Consider the following 13,056-nt stretch of genomic DNA (forward strand, 5'->3'; position numbering starts at 1 on the left):
GGCTGGGATTTAAAGGGTTCTGGGCTGCCCACAGAGCGCCGTGTGCAGGGGATTTAGAATCCCCCCACGGGCCGCACAGTGAGGGTCCACAGGCCACATGCGGCCCGCGGGCCGTATGTTGTGCAGGCCTGCTTTAGATCTTCTCAGAGAATTGATTTTGTCTCCATTTTGTATGTAGCCGGAGAGAAGAATGCCAAGTATTAAGGGATGCAATTCACACAGCTCAACTTGCAATTCATTTTAATCAAAACACTTCTGCTATCTGCAAAATAAAAATCAACTCCTATCTGTAGGTCATCTCTTCCCATTTCCTAGGTAGGCAAGGTTACTTTCATTAATAGGGTTTCCTCCCAGTCTTCTCTATCTATTTCAATATATCCTTTTGTATATATTCTTGACGACCAATCCTCACACTATTTTGGGGGGGAAAAAATAAAAAAAAATCAATCACTGACGTGCCAGGTTTTTATAAAGGAAAGGATGAATCCCTACTCTCAAAATTTAGTTATGGTGTATAATTCTTTAGGTTCAGTTACAGACACCACTAGTTTCGATATGAAAAAACCCACTGCCTCTACTATGAGTGATGGAAATCCCGTAACTACAGTCAATATAGATCTAAATCCACTGACTCTTTGAAAATGCCAAAAAGCAAACAAAAAACTTAAGTGACCAGACAGATTTAAAGCCACAATTATCAACCCCCACAGCTAGGGCCCTGAGTTACACTGTCACATTATTCCCTCTCCAATGCAAACACTCCAAGACAAAAAAGTAAGTATGTATTATTGATTCCTTAGAACTGCTCCACAATAAAACAGATATAAAAACAACCCTTCACATCTCAAGACTCAAAATGAAAAGTTTAATCACAAAAGTATATGGGATACAGTAAAAGCTGTAGAGTAAAGCAGAAAACATTGGATAAAGATCAAAATGAAACAAACATGACATGATAAGATAATAAAGTTTGCAATAAAAAGTTTTAAAAGCCAGGAGAGAAAAGTGGAAAGTAAAATAATATAAATTGCCTGGGAATACTTGGAGGAGAAGAAAGCAGAGTTTCAGCAGGAAAAAGGAAAATTCTTATCTCATGAACATACACTGATGAAGGAAAACTAGACTGCATACACTGCATGTTGCAATAAAATTCCCATAATGCATCTACCTATCGGAATGGGGGAAAATTGCAAGTATGACATTTGTGGCATTATCAAAGATAGGAGGAAAAAAAGACAGACTCTTAAAAGGCAACCCAGTGGAGGGAGGGAGAAAGGGGTTGGGGGAGAGGTGTTTGAGATCTTTTATATAAGAAGGATGGGGAAAAGAGAGATTACTTTTTCTATTACTCACTTCCCCAACACAAAGCTGAAGGGAGAAAACTACTCCAATAAATCAGTTATTGATGGAGGGAACCAATGAAGCAGTTGGATTTATAAGGGTCAGATCCAAGTATTCTGGAACAAACACTCTGCATTCAAGTTCCTGAATACAGCACAGAGAGGAAATAGATGGTATCAGAAGAGGAATCTTAAAGCAGAAAGATTGACACAATCTAGAAGCTCTTTCTTATTAGAAGACGGTTGTTAATGGCTATTCAAAACACAGCCATTTAAGGAGTGTCTTTCTTACCTAGTTTTCTCTTTCTAAGGATAAGGAAGACGGCATGTTTGTGATAAATTTTAACAGTGAAAGTGTGATGTTTATGGATCCCACATCTCAGTGTCTGCAGAGTACTGCCTCTTCCTATAATCACCTCTAGGTGCTCTCCATGAAAATTAAAAGCAGCTGGGTGATTCCAGAATAGTATGATACTTGGTATGACAAAAACACGTATGATTAATTTGTTTGCTATGGAAGGATTTGATGCAATTTTGCTGCAAAAGTGCTACTATTATCCTACTTAAAGTTATATATGAAGAGAAAAGCATGACTATAAAGAGAAGTCCTGATTCCCAGTCACCTCCTGATCGCTATATTGAGCGGGGTTCCATCACGAACACTGAGTGTCAGAGCTGCTGCATCTTGGTTCTTCAACCTGTTAACGCCCCTCGTAAACTCCCTACTTAACAATATTTTAAAATTAGCCACTTGCATACAACATACCAAAGATGTTATGTACTGTTATCTATGACACACATTCCAAACCAGCAGACTATATAATTTCATCTGAGAGTAGGGAATTAGTGGAGTGAATCTCCATACATCAGGTTGGGCATTCAAATACCACTATGATGGGTGCAGAGTATAAGGATCTAACTAGAACAGAAAGTTTCAGAATACAACCAAAAATATCTTTCAAGTTCCAGAAATAAAAGGACTGAAACCAAAGTGCAAATACTAAGAAATTTTAAAAAATATTATGGTCAACCAATGCTTACAATAATTAGGATCTCAGCATATTTTGAAGATTTCACACGTTCAGGTACTGATCTGACTGGAAAAGACCTCTAACTCAAAGCATCATGAAGTTTTAATTAATAACTACGTATTCACATTGAACATTAGCTATTTGGAGATTTCATAACAATTCCTACCTGCTACCATCGCATCTCCACCTGCAGGGATTCCATTTTCTTGCTGAGCTACAAGTGATTTCAGAATAACTTGTGTTGCTCCCAGTCTTGGCAGGGTTACATGTGTAAGAAATGGCAAATTATTTTTCTTGGCAAATGCCTGGCTTGTTTCCCTCCTTTTCCTAAGAAAGCCACCCTCTGGAAACAGTACAATCCACTTCCGGTCACGGCTCCTGTAATGTTTGTCTAGGTGCTCCTTTAGGAGCACAAGCTGCTGGTCACGGTGAGCTTTTCCCTGGGAGGGTGAGGATAGAGAAAGGTTAGTGATATTTTAAGTAGTCTTAAAAATCTAAGCATATTTTTAAAAATTCTAAAAACTTGTCAATTAAAATAATGTTTAAACTGTCTTTTCTCAGAGAGCTACATATACCTCTACCTCAATATAACGTTGTCCTCAGGAGCTAAAAAAATCTTACAGTGTTATAGGTGAAACCACGTTATATTGATCTTGCTTTGATCCACCAGAGTGCACAGTCCTGCCCTTCCCCCCTCAGAGCACTGCTTTACTGCATTCTAGCCGAATTCGTCTTATATCGGGTCGTGTTATATCAAGGTAGCAGCGTAATAAAACTTCAATGCCAACATAAATACTATTTTCCCAAAGGCACTCACTGATGGTCAACTCAATGCCACCCTCAAAAGGAATGAAGAGAGGTTTTCAAGAGTGAGAGTAAAACTGTCATTCTGACCAGGTCTCTTTTTTTAAGTTTAATCTTTAAAGTGCAGTTATAGTGTTAAAAAGGGATTCCGTATAACATAATAAATGTGGAACCCCAGAACATTATCTGTTAATGGTCCTCTGATCAAATTTGCCCAAGACTACATGTTTAAACAAAAAAAAAAAAAAAAAGCTTTTATTGCTACTGCAAACTCAACTTGGAATCCAAGAGTCAAGATGGTTCACACACCACCTCTCATAACAAAGTAGTTGCGAGACAAAACTCTGTCCTCAATGCATGCACCCCTGTGCAATACCATTATCTTCAATACAAAGCGGTGGGACAAGTTCTTCAGTACTGCTCTCTTCTTCAGTAGGGTTAGAGAGGTTTAACTGAGACTAGAATTTAATTCTGTTGATAGCATACAAGCCAATCACAGAATTCTTCCCATTCTCCCATAGATGTGCTCCCTGAATGTATTGCTTATTTGTTTGTTAAAGCTAGCAGTTATGACAATCACTACACCAGGGAAAGATCTTCTCTGCAAGAAGATACTATTTTTAAATAAGATTAGAACTGCACTGTAAAATGAGGGCATTCCCCCCCTCGGTCATGGTTTTAAAGAGTAGGTTTGCAATATGTATAAATGTACCAACATTCAGCATTTATAGAGTAGGTTTTTGATCAACTGAAAGAAGAAATAAGATAAAAACTAGAAGTATTCATTTTAAATAACGTAAAAGTTCGCCAAGAAAAAAAAAAGAAGTTCCTTTCTTAAAAAGAAACAAGTAATTTGAAATTAATTTCTATAATATAAAATACGGCAATTATATAAGAAATTTCAATTAGGAGGAATTCCCTGAAAACATCCAGGCCAGCAAGCATAAACATTCATATTATTGTTTCTAAACACGACTGCTGTTAGACAAGAGAGAGGAGCCACAAGCTACATTTTGGCATTCTATAGAGGTAGGCAGCTACTGGCACAGATTCATTTTTTGGTGTGTGATCTGAAATTATGTTTTGTTATCTGTTCTATTTAGAAGACAAGAGTCTGATTTGCATACAGCTCTAAATAAATTCCTTGCTAACCTCTGCAGCTATCTAAGACAAGTCATTCCTTTTGTCCCCAAAAAAGACTACACCATTAACACAAAGCATTACTCAGGACAAGAAGATATTAGAAGAGTGAAAAGTTGGCACCAAGGTAGCTACTCTGGAGACTCTGGTAGTTATTAAACCTGAAGTGGTAAGTAAAAAATGACTGTGCTTCTGCCCTTTACTACTATTGTTTGATATATTAATACAGTCTCGAAGTGCCCTTTTAAAAAAAAAAAGGGGAGGGTTAAGATACAAAATATCGAGTCCTGACTTCCTCTTTTTGAGTAGAAGAGTTGGGAAGTAAAGTTCCGATAGAAATCTGGGGCCAAATCTTAAAAACCCTCGCTCATTAAGAGCCCCCTGGAATCATATGACTCCTTCACGTGAATGAGGACTTGTAGGTCTGGGCTCTTCAGCTGCAATTCTCTCAATCCTCAACTGATGTAAGAGGTCACGATGAGCAGGTTCTATGGCACAGATTTGCAGCTGGTGTAAAATGACATGGCTTAATTGGAGTCAATGGACCTAATCATTTTACACTGCTGAGAATTTGGCCCTATCTCTCAGTTATACCAGAAGCCAAAGATACAATTGTATACAGGGCTTTGGAGTGGAGCCCAGAGCTGGAGCACGGAGCAGCTCTGGAGCAGTGGAGCTGCAGGTTTTTGCCTGGAACTGGAGCAGAGCTCCAAAGTCCTGATTGTATGTACATGATCTATTAACCATTTTAATTTTCTTCCTCTTTTCCCTTATAAATAAACCTTTATATCTTTTAGTTACCAAAGGATTGGCAACAGTGTATTTATTGAGTAAGATCTGAGTTGTATATTGACCTGGCTATGTGGCTGATCTCTTGAGATTAGAAGAACCATTTGTTTAATAAAATTGGTTTTCAAAGTCTAGTGTTTGGGTGGTGTTACGTGCCTGTATGCCCTGCAAGGACGAGGCCCACGTACACGGTGAATTAATTGGCTTTAATGAAGGTAATGTGACACACCCACAACGGGGACTCCAAGCGTTGCTGTCACTGGGATGGGGAATCCAGCACACGAAGGAGCTCGGCCTGGTATGGAGTCCGAATACGCAATCAATGGCCTGCGGCAATTACAGCATCATGCTAATACTATGCAAAGCAGCACATACATATGCAGTTTGGGGCTTTCCATCAGCAGTGGCCGCCCCCCTTGGCTTATGGCCAGGGGCTTTCTGCAGTTCCTCATAAACACCGGGGCTTCCCAGGCAAGGCAGTTCTAACCGGCTGGAAGCAGCATCTGCTGGCACACCGTGTCCTATAATAACCTGCCACCGAGAAAGCGAAAAGCCCTAGCTAGGCCGTGACAAAGTCTTCCGGAGTCCCCTACAGGTGGTAAAATAATGCATAGGTGCCGACTTCCCCTCTGCCCGGTGGGTGTTCGACCTCTCCGCCCCTGCCTCTTCCCGTCCCTGCACTGCCCTCGACCTGTCCCCATTGCACCCACTTCCCCAAAGTCCCCACCTCCCTCTTCCCCTTAGTGCGCTGTGTCCCCGCTCCTCCCCCTCCCTCCCAGAAAGTCCTAAGCGCCGCCAAACAGCTGTTAGGTGGCAGGAGGCCGGAAGCGCTGGAAGAGAGAAGGAGGGAGGAGCGGGGACACAGCACGCTGGGGGGAGGGGGGAGAAGGAGGCGAGGGGAGGGGGAGCTTGGCTGCCGGTGGGTGCGGAGCACCCGCTAATTTTTCCCTGTGGGTGCTCCAGCCCTGGAGCACCCACGGAGTTGGCGCCTATGAAATAAGGGCTCGAATGCCTAAGGTGACAGCATTTTTGACTTCTTGTTAACCGGTGTGGTAAGACAGAAGTTTACTTTTGTTACTATCTTGGTACAGTGATGATAGAATAACCACCAGTTTTGGGGTGAATCTGCCATATTTCTCTGCAGTTTGTCCTGAATCTCACATCCTCAGCTGTGACCCACTGAGGCATGGTGATGGGGCAGTATGGAGAAAGGTGACTTATTATAAGATATTTCTGCATAGATTTTGAAATCACAAGGTTCCAAACTTGCCTGTACTTGAAAAATACTCACCAGATTGCTTCTTAAATACTGCTTTGTTCAGGAAGCATGCAGCAGGTGATTATCTCCTAATTTGCCAAGCCACTACACACACTCCATAAAGTTTACATGGCCCCAAATGAGTCTGGTAACAAAAAGTGGATCGCATACAAGGAACTTGGAAAGATCGGAGGCCATGGCTACACTGGAGAGTTGCAGCGCTGGTGATGGGGTTACAGAGCTGCAACTCAGTCTGTGTCCATACTTGCAAAGCACAGCCAGCGCTGCAACTCCCTGGTTGCAGCACTGGCTGTACACCTGGTCTGCCTAGGGTGTAGCGATTCCAGCGCTGGTGATGCAGCGCTGGTCATCAAGTGTGGACACCAACAGCGCTTTTATTGGCCTCCAGGGTATTAAGAGGTATCCCAGCATACCTTTTCAGCCACTCTGCTCATCGTTTCACACTCCACTGCCCTAGGCTCAAGTGACCCGCCCTTTAAATGCCCCGGGAATTTTAAAAATCCCCTTCCTGTTTGCTCAGCCAGGTGTGGAGTGCAATCAATCAGTGACCATGTCTCCACGCCCCAAACGAGCCCCAGCATGGAACACTTCTGAGCTGCAGGACCTCATCAGTGTTTGGGGTGAGGAAGCTGTGCAGTCACAGCTGCGCTCCAGCCAGAGAAATTATGATACCTGTGGGCAGATATCAAAGTCCTTGCTGCTAAGGGGCCATGAACAGGATGCGTTGCAGTGCAGGGTAAAAGTAAAGGAGCTGCACAGTGCCTATTGCAAAGCCCGTGAGGGAAATCGCCGCTCAGGAGCTGCCCCCACGACCTGCCGTTTTGACAAGGAGCTGGATGCCATACTTGGGTGTGACCCCACTGCCAATCCGAGGAGCACGAAGGAGAGCTCAGAGCAGGGAGAAGTGGGGGAGGGTGTAGAGAAAGCCGAGAGTCAGGCTACTGGGGTGGAGGGAGACACTCCGGAGTCCCAGGAGGCATGCAGCCAGGAGCTCTTCTCAAGCCAGGAGGAGGCTAGCCAGTTGCAGCAGCTGGAACTTGTTGGTGAAGAAGAAGCAGAGGAGCGTGTTCCCGGTAAGCAGATTTTATTTTTAGGATGGAAATGTTTTGGGAGAGGAGGGTGGGGGTTATGGCTGCCTGCATGCATGCCTAAATGTGGAACAGCCCATTGATTTGGTCTATCACGTCTCTGTAATCGGCCTCGGTAATCTCTTGAAAAGTTGCAGCCAGAGCGTGGGCAATGTGCTTGTGCAAGTTTATAGGGAGAGCCACCGTGGTCCTTGTCCCGGTCAGGCTAACTCGTCCGCGCCACTGTGCCGCAAGGGGTTGGGGGACCATTGCTGCACACAGGCAAGCTGCATAGGGACCAGGGCAGAATCCACATTGCTGTAGAAGACCCTCCCTCTCTTGCCAGGTAACACGCAGCAGTGATATATCTGGCAGTAGAAAATCCTGTTGAGAATGTAGGGATAGTGTTCAGTGCAGGTCCCTGCTCTCCGCTTTCCCCAGTGCAGGTCCCTGCTCTCTGCTTTCCCCAGTGCACAGAAACCCCAGTGAGCCCTCAGGCAGTTCCCCTTCCCAGGTGAAGTCGTGGCAGAAACACTCACCCCATTGCTCGCCATGCCTTCGCTGCCGTGGCCTCTCTGTGCTATGTTAGGTACGTGGGAATGATGCTACAAAAAGTCTAAAAACTCCTTCACTGTGTGATAATAAACAATGTAGCCTCTGTGTATTAAATGTTTCTATTTATGTTTTTTTAAGTTACCTTGAATAATCCAGCACTATCACCGCCTGCCCGACGGTTACAGAACTTGAGGAAAAATCCTCGAAAATCAAAAGAAGATTTGATCAAAGCAGTTATGAATCAGTAAGCCAGAGAGAGTAAGAAGATGCAGGAATGGAGAGAGAAAATGCATGAGTGGAGGCAAACACAAAAGCAGGAGAAAGGAATTGGCTACCAAGAAAAGCACAAAGCAGCTGATAAGCCTCCTGGCTCGCCAAACTGACTGTATGCAGTCTCTCGTAGCCATGCAGGCAGATCAGTACCATGGTAACCCCCACCCCTCCCAAAGCTCTCTCTCTTGTTCCCCAGTATTTGCACAAAACACCTTTCTCCAGCAGCCTGTTTCTTACCACCCCCAGCTGCCCCCAACACCTGTACGATCACCTACCAGCCCTGATAACTGCAGCCCTGATAACTGCAACTCAACCCCCATCACGATGCAGCATAATAATCCTGAAGTGCAGCAGGCATTGAACAGCAATCCAAGCAGGACATATTCATACCTCTGAATGTACAGTCCATCACCCTACTCCCCTGCCCTTTTATGTACTGTATTTTGAATAAATGATTTCTTGGCTTATAAAACATTTTTTATTATTGAAGAAAGTGATAAATACTGTACCCCAAGGGAAAAACGGGCACAGCAAAGGCACCAAACATTACTGTTCGCTTTCAGCCTCAAATTGCTCCCTTAAGGCATCCCTAATCCTTGAAGCCCTTTGCTGGGCCTCTCTAGTAGCCTTGCTCTCTGGCTGTGCAAATTCAGCCTCTAGGCTTCGAACCTCGGAGGCCCATTCCTCACTGAACCTTTCACCCTTCCCTTCACAAATATTATGGAGGGTACAGCACGCGGATATAAAAGCGGAGATGCTGCTTTCCCCCAAATCTAGCTTCCCGTAGAGACACCTCCAGAGCGCCTTTAAACGGCCAAAAGCACACTCCACAGTCATTCTGCACCGGCTCAGCCTGTAGTTGAATCGGCCCTTGCTCCTGTCAAGCTTCCCTGTATACGGTTTCATGAGCCATGGCATTAAGGGGTAAGCGGTGTCTCCAAGGATCACAGTGGGCATTTCGACGTCCCCTACTGTGATCTTGCGGTCTGGGAAAAAAGTCCCGGCTATCAGCCTCCTAAACAGGGCACTGTTCCGAAAGATGCGTGCATCATGCACCTTTCCAGGCCATCCTGAGTAAATGTCAGTGAAACGCCCACGGTGATCCACAAGCGCTTGGAGAACCACAGAGAAATACCCCTTGCGATTAATGTACTCTGATGCCAGGTGGGGTGGTGCCAGAATAGGAATATGCATCCCATCTATTGCCCCTCCACAGTTAGGGAAACTCATTTCTGCAAAGCCATCCACAATGTCCTGCACATTTCCCAGAGTCACAGTTCTTCTTAGCAGGGTGCGATTAATGGCCGTGCAAACTTGCATCAACACTATTCCAACGGTCGACTTTCCCACTCCAAACTGGTTCGCCACCGATCGGTAGCTGTCTGGAGTTGCCAGCTTCCAGATTGCAATAGCCACCTGCTTCTCCACTGGCAGGGCAGCTCTCAATCTCGTGTCCCTGCGCCGCAGGGTAGGGGCGAGCTCAGCACACAGTCTCATGAAAGTGGCTTTTCTCATCCGAAAGTTCTGCAGCCACTGCTCGTCATCCCAGGCTTGCAGGACGATGTGATCCCACCACTCAGTGCTTGTTTCCCGAGCCCAAAGGCGGCGTTCCACGGTGCTGAGCACGTCCGTTACTGCCACAAGCAATTTAGTGTCTTGCGCGTCAGGCGAATCAATATCATCGTCTGACTCCTCACTGTCACTTTGCAGCTGAAGGAATAGCTCCACTGCCATGCGTGATGTGCTGGCAACATTCATCAGCAAGGTCCTCAGCAGTTCGGGCTCCATTTGTAACAGAAATCGTGCTGTAGACTCACAAAGCCACCAAACTGCTTGGAATGTGTAGCAAAGCACCACGGGGCGTTGGAACAGGAAGCGGAAAGACCCGCACCCTTCCGACAAGCCACAGCGCCAAAATGGGACGAGGTGCTCTGTGGGATAGCTGCCCACAATGCACCACTCCCAACAGCGCTGCAAATGCTGCAAATGTGGCCACACTGCAGCGCTGGTAGCTGTCAGTGTGGCCACACTGCAGCGCTGGCCCTACACAGCTGTACGAACACAGCTGTAACTCCCAGCGCTGCACAAATGTAAGTGTAGCCATACCCTGACTTCTAAAACAACTCCTCAAGGATATGGATGGAACAACATCCAGCAAGCACTGGATGCTCTCAGATACCATCAGACTAGACGACCTGAAAAAGCTGTGATTTGGGGAGGACCATTCGGAAGACTTAAGTAGTGGCTAAGAAGTAGAGAAAAGTAAACTGATGGTAAGGCCACAAAAGCAGTGAAAGTCCTTGAAATAGACACTCCTTTTTCTGCTAGACTGTTAAAATGGACAGCTGAACTAAGCTTAGGCAGTTTCTTTAGGATCTGCATTCTTCCAGCTGGTGACTAGCAGTCCTGTAGCACAAGCAATAGTCTTGATCTTTTGTGCAGGGTGAGCAGGAGTGTAACAAAAACCCACTGTATCATAGTTCCTTGAGGGCACCATGAATCTTGCAATCCCGGGGGGGGGAGGGGGCACGGCGGAGTTAGAAAATGAAGTTTACACTAGTAGCAAGACAGTCATTAGGTGAAAAAAAGAACACTAGCCACCCCCTTTGAAAAACAAACACACTCTAGTTACTTCAAGTAAACCTGTTCATGAGAGGGAGGGAGGGAGGGGAGTTCATTTTTATTATGATGATGCCATGATCAAGGCTCCAAGAAGATAATAGGGGGTTTTGTAGCTACTTTTGCAATGAAGAATATTGCATGACAGTGATGTATATGCCCATCAGAAAAATAATTACAAAAGAAAAACATGCCTTTCTCTTTCACTGTTAGTACTCAGATTCCAGATAGCATAAATCTCTGATTAATGAAAATTTGAGGTCTGCAATACCATAACCTTTTATAGAGGGCAAACCATTGTTTTTGCAGCTTAATAATCTTTTAATTTAAAGTTCAAATACACATTAGTTACATTAGGTAGACGGAAGGGCCACAAAAACACATCCAAAAATATCCTAAAATGTATATCCTATTAACAAATCTGCAGTTGCCCTTTAGCATATATAACTCAGTATTTATCTTGTACGTGTGCTAAATGTAAGTAAATACAAGAAAGATATAAAGCAATTGATATTTTAAAACATGTCAGGTTCCGTTCTTCTCTCAGATGCACGAGCACCACCATGTAACTAAAGGTCATCCACAAAGCAGAATAGGCCCACCACTGGAGGTTGTTATTTTAATATGTAATAGTGCCTGTAATTTACTAAGCACCCCTCTAATCTCCTAACTGAAAATCTGGCCTGAAATGTATATTTTTTCCAACAAATCCTCAGTCACTCTGTTTTAAATACAGATTAGCCTCTTTCCTTAAAGTTACAATATCCCAATTAACCTCCACCTGCCTCCCCCCTCCCTAACCCAGACAAATAAAAATAAAGGAGGAGGGAGAAATGTGTATTCTGAATGTCATACTTTGCATAACCAGAATCAGATCAATGTTAGCTACCAAACCTTTTTTACATTTTCTTATTCTTGGAGGATGGTTTGCTCTGCATTTAAGAAATGAAGAATACAGAAAATCTCAGTAATCATTTCTCTGTCAGTTTTTGGGATAACATAGCCAAACAAACAACAATGACTGAAGTTTACACATTATCAGTATTACAAACCTGATTCCACACTATATTATTCTACATTTACGGCAATGTACCTCTATTAGATTGTAAACTCTGAAGCAAAGACTGTCATTTACTGTATGATTGTACTGTGGCCTAGCACAATGGGACACCTACCTGGTTGAGGCCCCTATTATCATATAAAATGTTAAATAATACAAATACTAAAAACAAATTAAAATATTTTAATTTATTTTGTATTAGATCTACCTTTAACAAGTACACTTCAGTATAAGGATTTCACCTTGTAATCCCCAGTACAGAAGTTACACAGATAAATCCTAGCAGACCACATTGAAATTTTGCATCTAGAAAACTTAACGGAAAACAGAGCATTGACTACAAGGATAAATCAAGGTTCTACCACAAATTTATTGTTTACCTGTCTTATAAAGAAGTCTCCGTGGATTAGTGATACGATCCCAAAGTTTGTATACTTAAAAATATGATCCATCAACCACATCATCTGACGGACAACCTTGAAAAGTTTAGAAAAGGATTTGTCAGTATATACTACATGCAAAGAATCAGATTAGAGAGATCATCTTTTCAAAAACCAACAAACCCACCTACAAGCTAACGCATAAATAATAGCATTAGCTCTTCAAAAGTGAAAAGTGGCTCAGGTGCCATTTTGTTTTCTTGGAAGGGGCCTAATTTGACCGCTCTCCTTAGCATCAGCGTACGATTTTACTTTGCTACTCACATGGTATAACTTCACACAGGCACACTGTATGCCCCTTTGACATTCTATACATTGGGGGAGCACCCTGTAATCCTCATATTCACCACATATATAACTGTGATATTTCACATGAAGCATGTCATGTGAGGTATTAAGGAAAAGATTATGATCTGCTGAAAGCCACTGTTCTATCTAAATGTGTGTATCATTAATGCATATAAAATTATAAGAATTGTGTTGTATAGTGTTCACTAAAATATGCTGTGGGTTTGGGAAATGCACAGATACTAGCTCTCCAGAGACAACGACAAGGGAGGTAACCAACACCCAGGTGGGTGCAGAACGGACATCACTAGCCACCATCTAGCAGAGGAGTTACAATACAATGACTCACTCACAGGAGACATATAGGGAGT

The 13,056-nt window shown here is 43.5% G+C and overlaps 1 protein-coding gene across 13 annotated transcripts in view; it reads right to left on the bottom strand.

Annotated features, from left to right (window-relative positions):
• LPGAT1 (lysophosphatidylglycerol acyltransferase 1) overlaps window positions 1-13,056 on the bottom strand; it is a 947,911-nt gene that overhangs the window by 872,983 nt on the left and 61,872 nt on the right. For all 13 annotated transcript variants that reach the window (XR_007774158.1, XR_007774156.1, XR_007774160.1 and 10 more), the window contains exons 5-6: window positions 12,338-12,433; window positions 2,538-2,811 (exon numbers count right to left, since the gene is read on the bottom strand). Coding sequence is in view for 8 of the 13 variants with exons in the window: in XM_050951898.1 (XP_050807855.1) it covers window positions 2,538-2,811; window positions 12,338-12,433 (370 nt within the window). In the remaining 5 variants the exon portion in view is untranslated. The remainder of the gene's footprint in view (window positions 1-2,537; window positions 2,812-12,337; window positions 12,434-13,056) is intronic.

The sequence above is a fragment of the Gopherus flavomarginatus genome, chromosome 4 (genome assembly GCF_025201925.1).
Source record: "Gopherus flavomarginatus isolate rGopFla2 chromosome 4, rGopFla2.mat.asm, whole genome shotgun sequence".
NCBI lineage: Eukaryota > Metazoa > Chordata > Testudines > Testudinidae > Gopherus > Gopherus flavomarginatus.